The 21,702-nt window shown below is 36.2% G+C and overlaps 1 protein-coding gene across 4 annotated transcripts in view; it reads right to left on the bottom strand.

Annotated features, from left to right (window-relative positions):
• The window catches only part of COL19A1 (collagen type XIX alpha 1 chain), a 333,080-nt gene that overhangs the window by 128,909 nt on the left and 182,469 nt on the right, over positions 1-21,702 (bottom strand). For all 4 annotated transcript variants that reach the window (XM_003897789.5, XM_009205449.4, XM_009205448.4 and 1 more), the window contains one exon: positions 19,636-19,689. In XM_003897789.5, coding sequence (XP_003897838.2) covers positions 19,636-19,689 — 54 coding nt within the window. The remainder of the gene's footprint in view (positions 1-19,635; positions 19,690-21,702) is intronic.

Genomic DNA, 21,702 nt, shown 5'->3' with positions numbered 1-21,702 from the left:
GCCTAGGGCCATGGAGAAGGTGGCCAAACACATTGAGATGTAGAGCCAGTGATCAATTACATTCTTGGCAAATATCTAAGAAAAATATACCCCAAATCCTCAGTTTGAAATTTAATGTTACTGAGGCCATCCTACTGGCCTGAAATAAAACCTTACATAGCATGCTCTCTCTAGTGCTGACACTAGTGTGTCATCATGGATAACTTATGGGACAGATGTGTCACAGAAATGTTTTTCAAATGGTGGCAACATATAGTCACCAGTTATCTCGCTCTCTTTCCCTCGTAGCACTGGTAAGAACTGGCAGTATGGCGATCCTTACCATTGCTGGCAAGGTTAGAACTGAAGTTTTCAGACTTGAATAACATTTGACCTAACGAGGCAGTATCTGTAGCTTTGGCCTCTGTTTCTAAATGAAATGAATATTCTAGATTTTACAACAGACAAATGAGGGCCCTTACTCAGAGTAAAAGCTGAACTCCTTACAATGAATGACCTGCAGGGCTGTGCTCTGCCTTTCTATGTGGACTCTCTTACCTCCTCTCACTTTCCTTCACCATTCTAGCCACACCGACCTCCTAAAGTTCCTTGAAATTTCTGCCTCAGACCTTTGCACCTGTTGCTTCCCCTACCTAGAAAGAGCTTCCCTCAGCTTTCCACATGGCCGTCATCTATTTTAGATCTTTGTTCCATGTTCAGCTTGGCAGCAAGGCTTTCTCTGACTTCCATACAACACTGCATATCCCCTTCCTCTGCTTTCTTAATCTTGGTTGCATGTATCACCATTAACCACACTAAAACTTATTTATTTTGTGACCATCTGTCTCCATAATAGAATGTAAGTTCCATGAGGGTAGAGGTTTTTGTCTATTGTGGATGTTACTAAACTTTTCCTGTCAAAAGTAAGAAATATTTAAAGTAAATATTTTAGGCTTTGTGAGACATATAGTCTTTGTCACAACTACTCACCTCTGCTGTTGTAAGCCCTCAAAGTCAGTATGTAAGCAAATCGGCATGAATGTGTTCCAATAAAACTTTATTTAAAAAAACCCACATGGTACACCAGATTTGGCCTAAGGGCTGTAGTCTGCTGATTCCCAGTCTATTGTGTTCATTGGTTTATCCTCTGCCTACAGCAGTTTCTGGAAAACAATAGGTGTTCCATAAATATTTGTTCTTGTTTTTGGACTGAGCTAACAATGAAAATGGAAGTAAATGTAACTTTTTGAAAGGTACTAGACAAATGAAGAGTTTGTGCTAATGAGAAAAACAGTGTAATTGCATTCATTACTATACTTTTAGATGGGCATCAATACCAAAACTGTGAGACTAATTATGCCTTGAAAGTTCTTTAAGATCTGGTGATGTTTTTGTTTTTACTTTTGTTATTGCTGTAGATAACATGAGATAAAACCTTTGTAAATAGTTTGAAATTATTTTGTTGAGATATTTTCAAAATGCAGATATGTAAAAAGAGTAACATAACAAATGATTATGTTCCCACAGCACATCATTAACAACTAGTCATAGTTTGAAATATTTTCTTCAAGATTTTTTTAACCAACAAAATATCATAGATTAAATGGAAATACTTTTTGACCATCTGTAGTCCTTTTCCCCTCACCTTCCTCTTGGGATAACTACTCTCACAAGTTTATATTATCTTTCTGTTTCATGTATTCTTAAAGAAGAAATATACATACACATGTATTTTTTCTCGTATTCAATATTATTGTTTTTAAGATTTATCCTTGGTGTGTGTGTGTCGAGGGGGTGGGGCAGGGGTGTGTGTAGTTTGTTATATTTAACTGCTGTGAACGCTGAATTCTGTTGTGGATAGGAAACATTTCCAAATGGAAATATTTCTAGAGTAGCAAAATATGGAAATACAAAAAGTATAGGGCCATTTATTATATTATAGGGCAAAGCCTCAATTAGTTTTTGATGTACATACTGGGGTCTACTGTTGCTCAAGTCTTTCACCCCAGAAAAGAACTAACCGTCCAAGGAATCTAGCAGTTTAACATCATTTTATTTTTCTCTGATAGAAAAACCTTATCCCACAAATGTCAGTTCAGTTATTAATACATGGTGAGTGTTGCAATAGCATAACTCAGTTTCAGCATTTCAATTTATCCAGCTGAATTTAAAAATACAAATTGGGTATCATATGGGACTTTTCTCTAATAGCACAATAACATTTTTAAATGGAGTTTAAGATATAAACTGAGCAAGCTGAAATTAAATCTGGGTCTACTGATCCAGGTATCAGTTTCTTAGAGCTTTGAAATAGAGAACATGTTTTCAAGAGATTAGATATATGGTGACCTTAAAAAAGCCTTCTGACGTATTCCATAACATCAAGGAATGGAAGGAAAAAGAATAAAGAATCCTTATGAAACATTTGCAGTCCACAAAACATTTCAAATAGTACCGTGTCAACCTATGTTATAAATAGTTTAGTCTTGATATTCAGCTGGTTTTATAAGCATCTATGTGATGACAAAGAGAAAAAAATTCAAAACTGTTCTAGAATATCATTAGAAGTAGAAACACTTTAAAGAAACCAGTTGTAGTAAAAGTTTACTTATCCAGCACTTTACTAAATGGAAAAGTCTACTAACTGGCACTTCCAAGCTTCTATAGGATAGTGCTAACTGGCTTAATGACTTAGGAGACGGGGCTCCAGTTAGCAGATACAGTGCTTTCCTTATTAGCTGCAGCTCTACGCTGAGGTACTGTGTTAATAGTTAGCGGGGCACAGGCTGGATTTCACCCAAACACCCATTGGCTAGTCACACTTCTTCCTGGGGAGCTGTGCTAAGAACAAATCCAGAGAAGTCTTCGGATTCCAAAAGAAGCACTAAATCTTTTCCACGGTTTTATTGCTAGCGGATTTTATTATGTTCAAATACTTAGAAATTAATATTATAACTATGATACAATAATTAGCAATTATTGAATACCTAGCATGTGATAAGCCCTGTATTGGCTACTTTACACATGCATTTTTCTAATCATCACTTCGGGCTAGGTACCATTAGTATTATTTCGGTTGTATAACTGAAGAACTGAGACTCAGAGAGGCTAAGTAGTATTCCCTGGATCATACAGGCAGGGCTCACCCAGGAGTTTGCAAGAGTCCAGAATTAATGCCTTTTGAGACTTTACTTTGGTGAGGTTATACAGAGGGTTACATTTTATTAATAAAAAAATTCAATGAACCAGATACCCATATGAGACATAAACTAATCCAACAATGAACAGCCCTCCTTATAGAAGTAAGGTCTGTGGGTTGGTTGGCTTCACCAAAGCCACTCCACAGCAGAGGGAGCATCTCCACCCACCACCTAGCATTCATGTGCACAAGCTGTACATCTGGAAGAGAAGGAAAATCAAAGGGGAATGAATCAAGGCAGCCTCCAGACAGAAAAGGGGCTGAGCAGAGGCAAAGAGGCAGAGAAACTTCTGTGTCAGTATCAGGCTGGTCTCTGACGACACTGATTTTCCTCTACATTGGTTAAACCATTTTGTATATTCTATTGTATTCTGGCCATTTATTAATATTTCTAAGAAAATCTGATTGTGACCCACTAAGTTGATTTCTGACTTGCTCATGGATCACAACTCATGGGTTGAAAAATATGGCTATTGAGGGAGCAGAATTTGGCAATAGACTTGAATGTGACTACCAATTTCTTGCTTTGTGGCTCTGAACAAGTCACATTAACTTCTTTAAGTCTTGGTGTCCTCGTCCCAGTCAACATTAAGTCTAAACTTGACCCTAAAGTTAGTTATCTTCGCAAACCCTTACCTGGATTATCTTAAATGGTTTCTGCTTGTTTGGCTGTCTATACACCTAAATCTATCAAATAACTGTCCTTTTTGCTAAACTTTAGGGTGTTTTAGCTGTAAGTGGTCATACAATAAATTATCTGTTTTAATCTTTTGCGTAAAAGGGATCTTCTAATTTTAAAAAGGTAAGTTGGACTATTCTTCACAAATTATCCATTAACTTTCATTTTATGTTTTTTCCAGGGGGAAAAAAGTAGAAAGAGTTGAGGGAGGAAACTGCTCTTTCCTCTTACAATACTCTTTCAGAAATTCTATTTATATAATCAGTTTTAGCCCTACTGGTTGTCTTGCCCTGCATATAGACTGCAGCAGAAATAGTCCAGGTGGCCAGGAATAAAACAGAACATACAGTGAAACATGTTATCCTTGTTTACATGGAATATGGCTGCCTGGGTTCTAAGTCCTGGTAACATAAGTTGCATAGCTAAGAATTCATTGTATATTTTGCTGGTTAATTTTCAGAGTTGACCTGGCTAAGTGCACATTTCTCTTAATTATTACAAGGTTAAACTGTTTTAAAAAGCTTAACTAATCATACTTCAGTAAAAGGGATTCCTTCTGCTGGTGATAAAGTTTTTGTTGTTACAGTTTTAGCCTATATTTAGCCTATACTAAATCAGCATTTCTCTAATTCTGTGGGAAAGGACTGGTTTTTAAAATATCCTATCTGTCATGAATCAGTTCCTTTACAAAATATTACAAAGCTGAATTGCTAGAAAAAAATGAAATAAACACATATGAAGTATAAGTTCCAGGGTACATTACTGAATTCAACAAACAAAAAATGATACTTAAAAGATATAATTTTTAAAAATTAGGGAAAAATGAAAAAAATTACAAAACTGTACACATTATTTAAAGTGTTTCTAAGGCACATAAAGATTCTCTATGGCACTCATTAACTTTTTGTCATTTTGTAATTGCAATGAAACAAAAAATCATGATTGAAATAGCGATTCCCCATACTAAGTACCTATATGCACTCTTTGAAGAAATAAACACTATTATATAGTTTTTAACGTAAACCATGATCCTGCTTTTTGCTTGTTAACATACCTACTTTAAGTTGAATTGACATTTCTTACAGGGCAGGGGTCCCCAACCCCCAAGCCCTAGGCTGATACAGGTCTGCAGCCTGTTAGGAACCGGGCTGCAGAGCAGGAGGTGAGTGGCGGGCTCCTGTCTCCACCACTCTGAGCTCTGACTCCTGTCACATCAGTGGGGGCATTAGATTCTCATAGGAGTAGGAACCCTATTGTGAACCACACATGGCGAAGAATCTAGGCCTTACGCTCCTTATGAGAATCAAACTAGACCTGATGATTGAGGTGGAATAGTTTCATCTCAAAACTGTACCTTCAACCCCAGTTCTTGAACAATCTTCCACAAAACCCATCCCTGGTGCCAAAAAAGGTTGGGGACCGTCGTTACAGAGGATAACTTTTATCTAAAGTGCTTCATTGGCTGGGCATGGTGGCTCACACCTGTAATCCCAGCACTTTGGGGGCCAAGGCAAGTGGATCACATGAGGTCAGGAGTTCGAGACCAGCCAGGCCAACACGGTGAAACCCATCTCTACTAAAAATACAAAATTAGACCAGTGTGGTGGCACACACCTGTACTACCAGCTACTTGGGAGGCTGAGACAGGAGAATCGCTTAAACCCAGGAGGTGGAGATTGCAGTGAGCCAAGATTGCGCCACTGCACTCCAGCCTGGGCAAGACAGAGTAAGACTCCATCTCAGAAAAAAATAAATTAATTAAAAAAATTTAAAAAGTGCTTCACTGTTTTGTTTTAATGACATTAAGATAGAAATAATTTTAACAAAGATATGTTTAAGGAAATGGAAGAAGAGATTTCGAAGTAATTTTAGACTGTGAGAATATTATTTACAACTTTTATTTAAAAATGGAGCAAATGATGCTGTATTTTGAAAATTAATCTTCAATTCTTCATCAGTGGTCAGTTAAAGCAAATCACCCTATACATTATTTATTAAAGTTAAACAATCTCTCAATGAAATAAATAAATTCAACATTCTAGAATTCCTATATATGCATCTTCTTTTGACGGAAAATAAAATTTGAAATGTTCTATCAAAATTGTTAAATATTTGAAGATAACTTTTCACTGATGTAGAATATCAAGAACGTCACTTGTTTCTTTGATAACTGTTGTAAAACTATGAGAATAATACTGTAACAATCTCTAGAAACTTCAGTGCTCACTCTTTTATTTTTCCCACCATTGAAAAACACATTACATTCTTTCTTTGCATGGAAGTATTGATATTATTTAAAATACTGATGACAAAGCAAGTCTACAAAACTGTTCAAATTTTATTTTTAAAAAGGCAAGAATAAAATGGTTTCTTAACTTGCAGAAACAATGAATTCCATAATTCTAATATTTTTGATAAAATTTTTCTCCTCAATAACCATCATACCTCAGCATGCAATAATAGTTGTGGTCATTTTCCATATTATCTCAAAATAAAATGATCTCCAATTTAACACATTAATCTTTACAAATTCACAATTTTTGCCATGTCATTAAGCCTATTGTTTAGTTCTGCTGACATTTCTTTGTTAGCAAGAATTTCTTAATGAAGGAAGCTATGTGTTGATTTACATTCTGGTACAAACTCTTTAATTTGTGTAACTGATTCAGATTTTTTTTTTTATTTTCAAGGGAAGTCTACAAGACTTTCAAAGTCTGAACATGAACAGTAATAAAATCTGAGATAGTTTCATAGATTTGTTCATCTTTCTTTGTGTGTTAATGCTAGAAAATGTGCCTAGTTGTTGAAAATGATGTGGCAAAGAAAGAAAGCAAAATAAATGGTTGGTTTTTAAGAAATTTCATTATAGGTAATTAGATTTAAATGGAAAATAAGATAGAAAGTACTATGGAGGTGGGGCATGGGGAAGACAATTAGAAATATTTTAAGTCTTAAGAATAAAATATTAAAGATTAAAGCCCATCCTACTGAATGCTGTGGGGAATTCACCTATTCTATTTTTTTTTTGCTTTAGCTTTTCTGATACTAGAAATTATCTAATAAAAGTATATTAGACACACTCAGGTCATGCAATTTTGACAAAATTAAAAAGAAAGGGAATAGCGCACCATTTTCTATATTAAATTAGAAGCGTAACTTCTTTTGAATTCGTAATTCTTATGCCATCCTCATTTTACTTTGAAAAGGTCTTTATTTCTATGGCAACAGCTGCAAAGAAACACACCACATTCACTTGCATCAGCTCCCAGTGAAAAAGGTTTTAAAGCCCATAGTAAGTTACCAGTAGAGTATACAAAAATGTATCACCATAACCACAAGGACTTACTGATAAAAACACAGGCAGGACTCTTCATACGGTAAGACAGTCCCTTGACATTTCCTCGCTTGGAAACGATACTTAATTAGCATGTTTCAGAAATTTTATACCATTTGAGAAAAAATAAATGACAGTTTACAGAATGTGCACAGAGACATAAAATGTGAAAATTGCCAAAAGCAATAAAGATAAGAACGATTTAATTTTGACAATATTTTACCCTGACCTCATTTATATTATACCAATAAAACAAAGTTTTCCAAGGAGTTAGAACTGTGTTCTGACAAAATGAACTTGTGAAACAAAATAAATGAATTCAGACAAATGTCTGATAACGGAAATGCTCTTCTAAGATACCCTGGTAATTTACAAAGGAAAGGAGTCTTAGATAAAAAGGATAAAATGAAATGCCTACATTTCCCCCAGCAGCTTGAAAAACCTAGCAAAACTGAAATTGAACTGAAATTGCAATAACAGACTTTTTCTTATCCCAAGGCCTGCCCCTTTCACCATCGTTCAGTTTGACTTCCTCTACTTCTATATTTCTCTCTACTTTTTACCTAAGTTGGGCTTGCCGTTCATGAGGGAAGAAAGTAGTAGGTATACTCTATTGGCCTGAAAACAATCTTGAGATTAATGCCTCTTATAAACAGCAAATGTTTTACTAAATCATATTTACACTAAAAAATTATTTCTATATGAGAAGAATATGCATATGCAATGTGAATATGCAATAAGCCTTTATTTCTAGTTTGTTCCCAAAGTGAGTGTCCCTGCCCCTCCTTTCCTTTTCCTGTGTCCTCAAGGTAAAGATGCTGACCCATGTTTAGCATGTGCCTTCCCTTTTGGCCTCTTCTGGTATGTCTGGATTATTTATTATTGTTTGCTGTTGCTAGCATCTTCAGTTCCTCTATTTACAGACTTCTTTGCTTCAGTTTGTAAATATAGTTGAGTATTCATATATATTTATATACACTTATGAGAAAAAATAAACAAAGATGTTCCTTGACCTCTTCCAATGTAGTCTTATGCCATCTCTCTTTACACCTCAGCTTTTGAGAATAATAGTTCATAATCCCCCGACTTTCTCAATATCTACTACACTCTTGAGATCCGTGCAGTGTCACATCTGCCTTTGTGCAACACAAACACTCCAAGAAACCAGCCTCCTTCAAGATCACCAATGGCTTTTTCTCAGCCCCCATCTTCCCTGATACCTCTGAAGAATTTCCTGTCAGTTGGCAGTCGCCTCCCTTTCAAAACTTTCTTCTTATGCTCCCACTTTTCTATACTTTAAACTTTCTGGTTCATCTCTCCACCCCATTCCTATATATAGGTTCAGCCAAATGTCAAGGTTCTACTCTCAGTTCTTTTCCTTCTAGTATCTCCCTTGCACACTGCCCGCTCACCCCACCATAGTGGCTTTAGTTATCGCCCTTAAACTGATGACTTGCTAACAGTAAACTTTGTTCTTCTACTCAGCTCACATCTTAAGGGGCTGGTGCACTTTTGATTGCAGATCCCTTCAGTAGCCCTAATGCTGTAGGCTTCAAACTGACTTATCTCTTCTAAAAGATATTTTCTTCAAGTGTTTTCTACTTCATTTAAAGGCACTATCATCATTTCAGAGTTGATACATCAGCAATCACTTCTGAAACTTAAGTCCTTTGCTTGGTCTATGTTCATTCAGTCTCCTCGATGTCACTCCCATCAGCCATTTCACTGGTTTTTATAATCATGCTCTTTATTACTTATTGATTAGACGACAAGAATAGTTCTTTCTTTCTTTCTTTCTTTCTTTCCTTTTTTTTTTTTGAGACAGAGTCTCCTCTGTTGCCCACACTGGAGTACAGTGACACGATCTCAGCTCACTGCAGCCTCCGTCTCCTGGGATTAAGAGATTCTCCTGCCTCAGCCTCCCACATAGCTGGGATTACAGGTGCATGCCACCATGCCCAGCTAATTTTTGTATTTTTAGTAGACACAGAGTTTCACCATGTTGGCTAGGCTGGTCTTGAACTCCTGACCTCAAGTGATCTGCCCGCCTCGGCCTCCCAAAGTGCTGGGATTACAGGTGTGAGCCACTGAGCCCGGCCTATGAGGTTAATATTATCAACATTCTTTTAAAAATAATATCTTCACTTTCACTCAAACCCCACCAAGGATTCGGTGTTAGTGATGTTAAGGATTGTGTTTTATTTCACCCCTGTACAGGTGCAGCTGGTGCCAGGCTTGGTTGGGCTCAGTTGCCATGGGGTTGGCTGTTACTAGCTTCTATCTGCACCCTTTCCTGGAGAGTTACCTTAGACTACAGGAGCTACCTGGCCTGGAGATACTGGGAAGTTACTGCCATCTCCCCACCCTGTGAGGGCAAGCCTCGCGCCTTGCTTCAAGGCAGGAGAAATTTTATGGTGCTCCAGAGTGTCTTGTGAGATCAGGGGGAGACTTGATGCTCCTGAAACCATATTTTGCCTGCATTCTTGTCTTCTCTTGTCTGCTTCCCTCGCTCTCTTACAGGTTTCTTCTGTAAATCGCTTATACAAGGATCCCATTTTAGACTCTCCTTTTAGGGAAACCTGACTTAAGCCAACTTCCACAGTATTTCACACAAAACGGGCACTCAAATGTTTCTTGAGTAAATAAATAGGCCCTCAGGTCTCTCAGAGAGGCTTTTTGTTCAAATGTAGTTGCCTCACTCAGTACAGGTGTTTTTGCTTATTTCCTTCTTTTCCCTACTCTCTATTCATACGCTCTTGTCTTTTCCTATCAGTGTAGAGATTTTGATTTGATTGCATTTATAAGACCCTCAAATACTTTCAAAGACAAATAAACTATAAACATGATTTAATAAATGCCTAAAGGTATGGAAATGCTTCTGCAAAAGATTTGGAAGACTGCATAAAACACGTGGCCAATGGAGAGTGTGAAGCAATGGCCTTCAATATGGCAGAACAACAGGTGTAGATTTTTTCCAATGATATCTTGCTCTTTTCATTGTATTTTCTAAGATTGCTTTTCTTAAAGTGGTATTGTTATTGAATAAAAATATTGAATGCACATAAATTATTTGTTTATATTATTGAATTTTATTTGCATTCAAGGTATTAAATATACTTGTAGATACTCTGCAGTCATCTTTCTCACGGTTGCATAGACACATTTTTAACATCTCTCACATAAGAAATACAAGCAACAATTCTTTCTAGTGTTCAAGAAGTGCATTGTCTGGTGTTTTGAGAGCCACAAATGACACCATAATACAGTGGTCACAACATACGTTGTATACTGTTGTGAATTTTAAAAACACAATGGATAACACTTACATACATGTACATACATATGTGTATATGTTTGTGTTGGACATATTAAAATGTCAAATAAATATCAAATTGATCTACAATAATTTGTAAAAAAAAATCCAAGTAAAAGTTTACTGGTTTTGAGGAAAATGAGAAAAAGTAGTTTCTAAGGTATTTCTGAAGAATTCAAGAGCGACTCTCAATACTACTATGCCAAGAAATTTAGAAATAAAAACACTGTATAATCTACATACATCATATAAAAGGGAAATTTTCAACTTTTTAAAGAATTATGGCATCACATTTACTTTGCAATAGCTTCTCTCTTGATAATTAAAATATAATGTATAAGAAAAACAAAAGTGCTATAAAATTAAAGTTGCTTTGAGAATTATGTGCCATTACCTAAGGTAACTCAAAATACTATAGAGTTTTACAAGGTTGAGGGCTTGATTATTTATTGGAAACATAATTTGCTGGCTTTCAAAGTCATTAGGCCATAAAAATGTTTCATGCTCCAAATGTTTTGCATTTCTGAAAACTTATCTGTTTATATTTTCCAAATTGATTAATAACTTGTGATTAATTCTTGGTTTGGCAGCCACCCACACATATATTCACTCCATCCCAAATGGATAAATAACGTTCTACTTGACATTTCCAATGGTAAACATATGAAATAGTTACTAATGTGTTCAGTGTAATGTTCTGAATAAAGATCCTGATGCAGGTGTATTAGCATATCGCCACTTTGGCAGAATGTGCCTTCTCCTTTTCCATTCTCTTTAAGTGTTTCTGTGGCTAAGTAGGTAATATTTATAAGACTCCTTCAGAGAACACCTGTCACCAGAGTGCATTTAAAGTGCTTCTGGTTTAATCCCATAATATACCTGAGGGCTAAGTTATGATAAAACAGATAAATTTAGACTAGAGTCTTGAGTGATTTGGTTGAAGTCACAAATTAATCCAATTGCTCTCCTGAAAAAAAAGAGCAGTTCTGACTCTCCCCCTGGTCCATCACTGGCCAGGCATTGCTGGTTCCCATCTGTTGGTGCAGGTTATAGGGACAGAATGTGTGCTCATCACAATGTGTGGAGACCACAAAAGGATCAGCTGTAGATACCCGTATTTGTCCCTTCTAGTGTGTGGCTTTAATTAGAAAAATTTAGTTAGTGATTTTTAAGTAACTTTTTTAAAAGTTAGTGATTTGGTTAAATTCTCAATATTCTCTATTTTAAAAATATGCAAATCTGGGTTTCTGTGTGATACCACACAATAGACAATGGGTGTATGTTATGTGGAACAGTTAGAATAAATAGTCCTGCAGCCTTGGAGAATTGCCAATGTTTTCTGGGTCTCTGTTTTCTTATTTGGTGGGCTGGAATGATGCTATAGTATCCCTTTAGCTCTAAAATGTGATGATTTGATGTTCCTGAAATGGGTCCACCCCCACCTCTCCAGGCTTATCTCTCTGAAGCTCTTAGCCACTTGGCCTCAGGGGCTGAATGTCTCCAGTTTGAAGGAGTCCCCATTACATGATATGCCTCTTCTGCATCAGAGAACAGCTCTTGGGTCTATTCACATAAATAAATAAACCATTCAGACTCAGGGTCCTATTTGAACATACAAAACCTTTTTTCTTTACTAATCTATATAAAAGAGAAAACTTACTATGTTATTTTGTTACAATACATATAATGTCATTCAGCTCTTCATTTAAGTGAATGTAAGGACCTCAGCTCATTGTTGCTTTACTATCGATATAAGTATTATTGGAACAAAATCATTGCTTACAGTATATTTTCTGATTGACAGCCTTTCCACGGCATTTTGTCTCCTCTACCTCAAGTGCACTGCAGAGACCACCAGTTAGAGTGAAATTTACCACAGGGAGACACAGGCACATTGTCAGTAACTAGCTGTGCTATTTAACTTTATCTAAGGGATGGCCTGTGCTCACAAAGTCTGGGCTACATCTCTTGTTCACCTGATTTTAATTAGCCTGAGCTAGAAGTTGTTTCCCAGCATTTTGTTCCTTGATTTATCTTTCCCACCAGTAAGAGAATATGAGGCAAAAGTAAAGGATTATCCTTGCTATACAACTACACCCTTGAGGGCATTTGTTTGACATGAACATATATTAGCCTTTTCCCCTTTGTCCTGTCTTACTACATTGCTTCAGTAACTATATTCGGTAACTATATTTGATCCAATTTTAGGAGACATCAAGCACCTGACGTCCACTATGGAGCTCTGCAAACAGAGATGCAGGGATAAACACAGATTTGCTTATTTTTATCCACTGAGTTTCACATTTGGTTTTGTAAATTCCAACAAAGTGTTGGAGAAAGCTCTGCAACTGCTGCTTGGGACCTGAACAGGGTACCCGATTTCCCAGTTATCATCTAGAAATGTCAGGCAGAATTAAGGATGGTATCTCTTGTAAACTCCCAAGATAATACTCATGGAGACATTCTGAAGAAATGCCATAGCAAGTAAATAAAATAAAATGTTATCTGTAAGCCAAGAATTTTCTAACAAGCAATAAGCATGAACCAACAGTTGTAGAATACAGAACATTTAAAGTGTTATTTTTACGGTATATGTTTACATTTATAGATGAATCCAAGCAAAAAAAGATGCTTTTTTTTCTATCTATGACCAGAGTTAAAACTATTATTTAAAGTAATTTTTGACCTTTTCTTGCTAGTAATACAAATTCCTGGTAGAAGGACACCAGTCATAGTTTTAGTGAGAGCAGAATTATGAAACACTCGTTGTGCATTTTAAAGGTCATTATCAGTTTTGACACATAAAGATAAGAAGACAATCATATTGCCTGTGAAACTAACAAAAGTGCTTCCCATAAATTCATAATTATCCATTCTTTTCTCTATAAGACTCCTCTCTAAAATTCAAGCCTGTGTAAGGATTTGCAACTGCAGACAATTGTTAGTGGTTTCTACCAGGCCCTGAAATCATTTCATTGGAACAATTGGATCATTTTGTAGCTGTGAAGTTGGTACTTTGGAATAAGCTATCTTAAAGTAAGAAGAAATACTCTTTTTTTTTTTTTTTTTTGAGGTAGAGTCTTGCTCTGTCACCCAGGCTGGAGTACGGTGGCACAATCTCGGCTCACTGCAACTTCCGCCTCCTCAGTTCAAGTGAGTCTCCTGCCTCAGCTTCCCAAGTAGCTGGGACTACAGGCGCCCACCACCATGTCCGGCTAATTTTTGTATTTTTAGTAGAGACGGGGTTTCACCATGTTGGCCAGGCTGGTTTTGGTCTTCTGATCTGAAGTGATCTGCCTGCCTCAGCCTTCCAAAGTGCTGGGATTACAGACATGAGCCACCATGCCCAATGAAACACTATTATTATTATTTTTTACTATACTGTGAGGCAGGTCTGACCTGCATTACTGTCTTGCTGTGTTCTACAAAGTTTTCATAGAGCATGGCTAGACTACAGGGGCATAATTTCACTTGAAAAATATTCTAAGCCTCATAAAAACAAATAAGCTTAAGGAAAATTTTGCTTAGGTGAGTCCTGTTGTATGTGTTGATTTCATAGAAGCAGTGACTTTGATGTCCTTTTACCTAATGAGATCAATACACCCCAGTACTTATTAAAAACATAATTCACTACTTCTGTTTTCTTAGGTAAAGTGTATCAACCAGTTCAGAATCAAACCAAAAGAAAAACCAAGTGTAAATTTTACATGAAAGTCCTGGTAAATTTATACATGATCAGCAGAATTTGTCCCTCGAACAAATTTTGAGGTCTCAGCTACTCCACAATGATGACACCAATCTTCATCTCCTTCTTTAAGGAAAAGGCAATAGTCTACTCTACCTTGCAGACATTTTTACGTACTTAATTTTATTATCAAGTTAGATCAACACTGGGCCTCAAGCTTCTGGGGCATTATAAAATGGGCATGGACATCTAAATAAAGTAAGATTCAGGTAAAATTTAAATAAAATAGATTCAACAGAGTAGTAGCAAAAAATGTCATTTTATCTTAAATATTTTTTCTTGATCAATTAGACATTCTCCTTAATCAAGTACTAATATTCTGAATCTGTATACCTGCATTCCCTTCTATAAACATCTTGAGATCACTAGGCTAGGGATGAGAATGATGACTGCAGCTAACACCAACATGGCCTACACCTCATCACAGCCCTGTGGGGTAGGCGTTATTATCATCTCCATTTTCTAAAGGAGGCAAGTGAGGTGCAGAGTGGCTGAGGAATTCACACAAGATCACACAGCTAATAAGCAGTAAAGCTGGGGTTTAAATTCAGGCAATCTGGGCCAGGTGCTGTGTGACTCACGCCTGCAAACCCAGCATTTTGGTAGTCTAAGGAGGGTGGATCACCTTAGGTCAGGAGTTTGAGACCAGCCTGACCAGCGTGGTGAAACCCATCTCTACTAAAAATACAAAAATTCGCCGAGCATGGTGGTGCATGTCTGTAATCCCACTTAGGAGGCTGAGGCAGGAGAATCACTTGAACCCGGGAGGTGGAGGTTGTAGTGAGTCGAGATTGCACCACTGCACTCCAGCCTGGGCAACAAGAGCAAAACTCTGTCTCAATAATAAATAAATAAATAAATAAATAAAATCCAGGCAATCTGGCTCCAAAGTCTGTGGTGCAACCTGTATGCTAAATTCCAAGTTGCTTGCACCTTAAGATGTAAGTAGACATGCTGCTTGCCCTGCCCTCCTGTACTTTTGTAGGCTCCCAGCTCATGGAGGATATGTGACCCAGCCCCTTTGCCATCAAATGTGAGCTGGTGCAAAGAAACACATCTTGATGGGGGCAGGGGTGGGTAGGCAGATGTTCTCTGTGCTGTTTAGAATGCAAGGAATCCTGACTCCAGACACAGCTTCAAAGCCAGCTTGGAGCAAGCATTTCAAGGGAAAGTAAAACATGCACAAAAATGTTGCAAGGAGGCAATCAAGAGGATAGTTGCCCAGAGAGGGTAAAAAGGACAGGCACAGGCAGAGAGGATAAACTGAGAGCAAGACAGGCAGGATAGAGGGGTACGTTACAGGGAATTTAAAACATAAAGTTTCTGCTCAGGATCAAAATTAGGATCCAGCAACAGAGTGCAAGAGTGAGGCATCATCTTGGTCCAACCACACAAACTTCTGTTTGGGGCAGTAACTAGTTGATTCACCAGTAAATGTCTTTTTTTTCAGAGAACTAGAGGAACTTCTTTTAAAAAGACCAGGGTAGCTTCACGCTAACCTTGAGATTATCCAGACATGCATTTAATGTGACTAAAAAATGAAAATTGAAGGTTACGTAAAAACAATTATTGTTTTCCTTATTTTGGGGGAGGGTCTGTTAGGCACATTAAGAAATCCTACAAGTAAACTACACCTTAAAGGGAATTTTTATAATGCCAGTTCTTTTGCAATGTTTCTTGTTAACATCCATGAACATGCTCTGCTACCTGAAATATTCCACTTTTCACGAAGATACTTCTCTGGGTTTCCACCCAGTTCCTGTCCTTTCCTCTCCACCACATTCTCCATTGTTTGCCTCTCCTTCCTCACAACTCATGCCCTAATTTCCTACATTTTCCTGAGATTTTTGTTTCCAGTGCCCTGCTCACTACTCAACTGAACTTCTCTCCATTGGCACCAATTCCAGCCACTTCTCTTATCCAGCATCACTCCACTTACACTGTTCCAAATTTTAATTCTGCTGAACCCTTCATGAATCTAGAACCACTCTTCTGTTGACTTCTTGGTCCTGTAGTGGCCAGGTTCTCCCAGCCTTTTTCCGCCTCATGATGGATTAAACCCCCTCTTAACTTCCAGGAAGGTCCCCCACACCTGACGCCATTCTCTTCTCCCTCATTGTGATCTGAAATATTCTCACCTGTAGCTTAGGGGAAATAGTCAACATTCATTGAATTCTAAAATCTGTGTGAATCCATAAAGCATGTAAGACTAAAAAATATGTCAACCCAACATTTTGCTTGCAGGGCTTCAAGAAGATAAAGTAAATAAATAAATAATGGCATATAAAAGATCCAAAAAAGGAAAATCAGGAAGTTGAGAAATAAAAGAACCCATAAATTTCAGATACCTATTGTCACAGAACATTGTTAAGGTTAAGAATAGCTTTTAAGTGTAAGAAGTCCATTACTTCTACATTTTATTAAATGAACACTTTATAAACTAAGATTTAGCAGCTTAAAGGATAATTTTAAAAATCAAATCAACTAATCAAAATTTCAAACAGAACTTTAGCGTGGACTTGCAAAAAGATAGTGTTGCTATATGCTTATAGGAAACTACACATAGAGTTAAAGAGAAAAAGAAAAAGAATTCATCAATCAGAATCCTATGTCTTTAATAATAATAATAGCAATATTAACATGTTTCTATAATGTTTGATAATTTTCAAAGCATGTTTAAATGTGACACTCATGTTTGAAACTCACCATAATTGTGAGATATTGGTAGAGTAGTAGCTACTACCTATTTAATCATCGAGGAAAATCAACAAGCTAATGATTTGTTTAAAATTAAATGTTCTGCTTTCATTAAAGTCATTATGTCTAGGAATGAAGTGCATAAAACTTCACATATTTTATGTTTCATTTAAATAGACTTAATGACAGTCAATACCTTCTTGGTCAAACACTCATAAACAAAAAACAAGAGTTTTTTTTAACACTGAGTAAATAAAAAATGATTTTAAATTCCTAGATTTTTCTCACTATTGTTTTCTACTGCAAACTTTAGTGAAATAGAAAAATTACTGGTCTTAGCTTTCAGAATGTTCATCTGTATGTATACACACATATGTATATACACAGGCATACACGTACAAGTACATTTATATGTCCGAAACGGCTGAGTACTCCTTAACTATTGAGGTGAGAAGAAATGTTGGCACTCAGGTGGACCTAAATGTAAATATGTAAGAATGCTCATTTAAAAAATTCATTTGCTTCCCATTCAAGTAGCTTATAAAGTAGAATAAATCACTGAGCATCTACGGATATAATCCACATGCATATAATCATTTGTAAATGTGGATAATGTCAATAATACCTGCTCTAGCTACTTCTTTTGATACATAGGGCGTTTGTGAAAGGGCAGTAGCAATAATGACAAACTATGCCTAAAAGTGTCTATAAGTTCTTTACATTCTTTAGTTTCTGACATTATGTTACTCTTCATAGAAGATAAAATAAAAGTAATATAAAATTATCTGGACTATACACATTTATAAATGGAGTAAATTAAATAAAATAGTGATTGAACTTTACAATTTAACTAATTTCCTTCATTACTATCATGGAAAATACATGTTTAACTTATTCTTTAATCTACTTTCTTATAAAATGCAAGCTTTGATAGGGTACAATTTTAATTTGAAGCATTATTATTTTTAAAAAGCCTCATTTAAATATTTTTTCAGTTCAGCTAGTATCTAACAAGTCTGTCATAATTATCTTACAAACCAAATCAAGAAATGTGGGTGGGAAGGTGGTAGGGTTCAAATACATTTGTACATGATTTGATTGCCACACTGCAAGGACATCAATGGTGGGAAAGATGGTAGCTTAGGCTGGTGTTACACAGGGTTGTCAGGCCATGTTCTGTTCAGGATTGATTAACGATTTGAATGAAGACAGAAGGTAGGCTTATCAGATTTTAAAGCGGCATAAAGCTGAGAGATATTTCACTGGAAAACAGGATTCAAATCATTTTTTAAAAGCAAAAAGCCCCCAAAGAACAGAATGCTACTAGGGATTAAAATCAAGAAAGATGAAATTTAACAAGTATCAGTTCCTATTCTGTGATTCAAAAAGGCAACTGTACAATAGGCTGAGTAAATACCTGACTTAACAGCTTTCACTAAAATGAAAAGGTAGAAGCATTTAATTGACCACATGTCAGTACAAGTCAAAAGTACAATACCAGACAAAGAAGCATTGGCTCAACCTTAGGCCATAATAGAAGCACATTGTCTGCGGTATGGGGTGTACTTGCCTCATTTTACTGTGCCCTAAGTAAGACCACATGTATCCAGTCCTGTTCTTGACACCTCTGGAAAGCCAATGAGTGTTTTCTGGCAAAGATTATTGGCATGTTGGAGAGTCCAGAATCCATATGATAAGAGAACAAGTTAAGAGAATTGGGATTTTATTAACTTGATAAAAGGTAAATCTTGGTACAATACACCACTGACCCTCAAATATGTGAAGGACTATAATGTAGTTGAGGAAAGAGACTTATTTTACAGAAGGCAGAACTGGGAATAATAAATGAGAATGTCTAAGAAACATATTTGGGGTTAATAATAAAAGAGAATGTGGGACTAGAGTCAGAAGCTCAAGTTTAGGCAAATCATCTAAACTCTCTAAGTCATGGAATGTTCATCAACAAAAGAACAGAAGTTGACAGAACCTGTGCTATTTAGTTCAAAGACTGCCATAAATAAGCATATGAGAAAGGACACACAAGATTTTTTGAGACTTTAAAATGATTTGAAAATGATAATAACAACAGTAAACTACAAGAATCGGGCCCACTGTTCATATGAAGCTGACCAGTTGTCATAACACTGCAGGGCTTCCTTTTAATGGGGAATAATGAAATTGAACTGGACTAGAAACAGGAGGTTATTGCTCTACTACCAATTCCAACAACAATTTATTTGCTACTATTTTGTCTCAGTTAAAGGCAATAAATGGCAATGAAAGGAGAGTTATGAAAAGCCAGTAAAGTCAATAATTTAATTTGAATAAAGAATATAGTTAACATTCACAACCTTTATGGAATTAATAAAGAGCCTGGACCTCCACAAAGATACTCATCAACTTAATTCAAAAACTAAAAATATGACCTAAGTGCTGTAGATCAAATTAGGGCTAATTCATTTTATTCAAACAATACCTCTACACTTGTGCTGCCAATCTTGAAAAACATAGAATTTTCTGGATTGCAAAACCTCTGTCAAAATCTCAAATCTCAAATTTCAGCCTTTGGATAGTTGATACTCTCCATATGTCCATCTGCTTGCTATGTTTCCGTTTCATTTTCATTAGTGTTCTGAAATAAGTAGCCCCTGAGTTAGTAATGCCTACCAGTTGTTCCAAGTTTACTTACCCTCTGACCCTCTTTTCCAGGTGGACCTTGGGGGCCTTGTATCCCCAGGGAACCCTATGAGGAAAAAGAGACACATGTTAATAGACTGTTTCAAGTACATCTGCCCCACAAAGAATGTTGTGAAAATTAATAATTATTGTGTTTATTAAAACAAACTTTTAAAGTAATTTGAGCTCTTTCAAGGTTGAACTATATAATGTATTAATGACGAATTGCCCTTCTTTGACTGGTTTATCTTTGTAGCTAACTCCAGAAAGGAAAAAAGGCAGTCCCGCATCAGGTGTGAGACCAAATGTTCACTGCCAGTGAAGAATCCCATATGATTGGAACCATGTTACAACAAACCACCGTAAATAAGTGGTAACAATATTTCCAAGCAGAAAAAAATACCTCTTTATACATTTAAACTCTATAAATAAAACTACATTTTTGGTTGAGAGTAGCTTTGTAAGTATATTCTAAGGAACACCATGATTATGGTGTTGGCTTCAAACATGTGTCTACTCATAACATTGAACTTTTAATATTAAAAAGGAACACCATGATTATGGTGTTGGCTTCAAACATGTGTCTACTCATAACATTGAACTTTTAATATTAAAAATATTATTTACTGCTTTCTCATAATAATATAAAGTGGTAGGGAAAATAAACATTCTGTTTTTCAGATCATAACAAAGTCCTAGGAAATCCCAGGTATTAATCTGGAAGTCAAGTCTCCTGATTCTTAGACAGAAATTCTTACTCCACATGAAATTAAAAATGATGATATTGCCATTTAAAAAGAATTTCAGCAGTTATGACTACTTCTTTCCTGTTGCTTCTTTCTTCCCTAACCAACCATTAAATGTGGCAGATTTTAGTCTTATTTTCTTCTCAGTCCACATTCTCTCACATTGATCTCATACATCTGTGGGTGTTGGATTCTCTAGACCAGCAATGCCCAGATCTACAACTCCAGTTTATCTCTGAGCTGCATTCAGACCACTACCTGCTTGATAGAACCGCTGCTACCTCACAGGCATCCACAGTTTACCTCATCAAATGCTGAACTCAGGATCCTCCCTCCAAAACTGGATCCTCTTCCACCATGCCCCAAATCAATAAAATCCATACCACACTCTCTTCATGCTCATGCCAGAAATCTAGAACTCATTCTCCACACTCAACTCTCTCAAACTTCTCTCTCACATACAGTTATCAAATCTTGTTGACTTTATCTCCAAGACAGGTTTGGATTCATCCATTTGTCTCCACTCCTACTGCTCCCGTGTTCTTGCTTATCTGTAAGAGTTTCCCAGTTGATTCTACACACTGCTCCCTCCATTCACATCACAGCCAAACTGATCCTAAGAAAATCAGGCTTGATCTTCCCTGATTTGTCACTTGGAGACAATGCCTTATTTCAGTCTCACAGTGCCTTGCACTTGCACTTTTTCTTTAAAATACTTACCACTAATTCATTAAGTGATTCATGTAATGATTTGTTTCTTTCACCAGGCTCTAATCTGTAATAGAATCTATATCTTATTCATCATGGTATGTGCCTGTTAATGGCCAAATGACAATTCACATTGGGGAACTCATCCACTCTAATGAAAGTTTTTGGGTAAAGGCAGTAATTTTCAAAAAGTTTTCCAAATATTTATGATTAACCCATCATCTATTAAATGCCTTAAATGGTTTGAAATAAATGAAAAATCGGATAATACAAATGCAAATAAATGTAAATTTATTCCCCCTTATTCCAGAAGAAATTCTTGTGTTATCTAATTTTAAAATAATTAAGATTCATTTTTATAATATGACCTTTTTCTAAAAAGTGATGGCTATGTTGAAACTAAAATGCCAGATGTACTCATCATGATCCATAGTTACTTATTATGTATATATTCATTTTTAATTTTTTTCATACAAACTAAATTTTCATGAATGTCATACGTGCTTAATTTCACCATCTAATTTTATTTTGAATAAAAAAGTGATATATGTATTTTAATTTTTCAATCAGATGGCTTTCATTTGATTAATATTCTCAGAGTTCAGTATAAATTATTGTAACTATAT

The sequence above is a fragment of the Papio anubis genome, chromosome 6 (assembly GCF_008728515.1).
Source record: "Papio anubis isolate 15944 chromosome 6, Panubis1.0, whole genome shotgun sequence".
Classification (NCBI taxonomy): Eukaryota; Metazoa; Chordata; class Mammalia; order Primates; family Cercopithecidae; genus Papio; species Papio anubis.
This window is presented reverse-complemented; position numbering and strand designations above follow the sequence as displayed.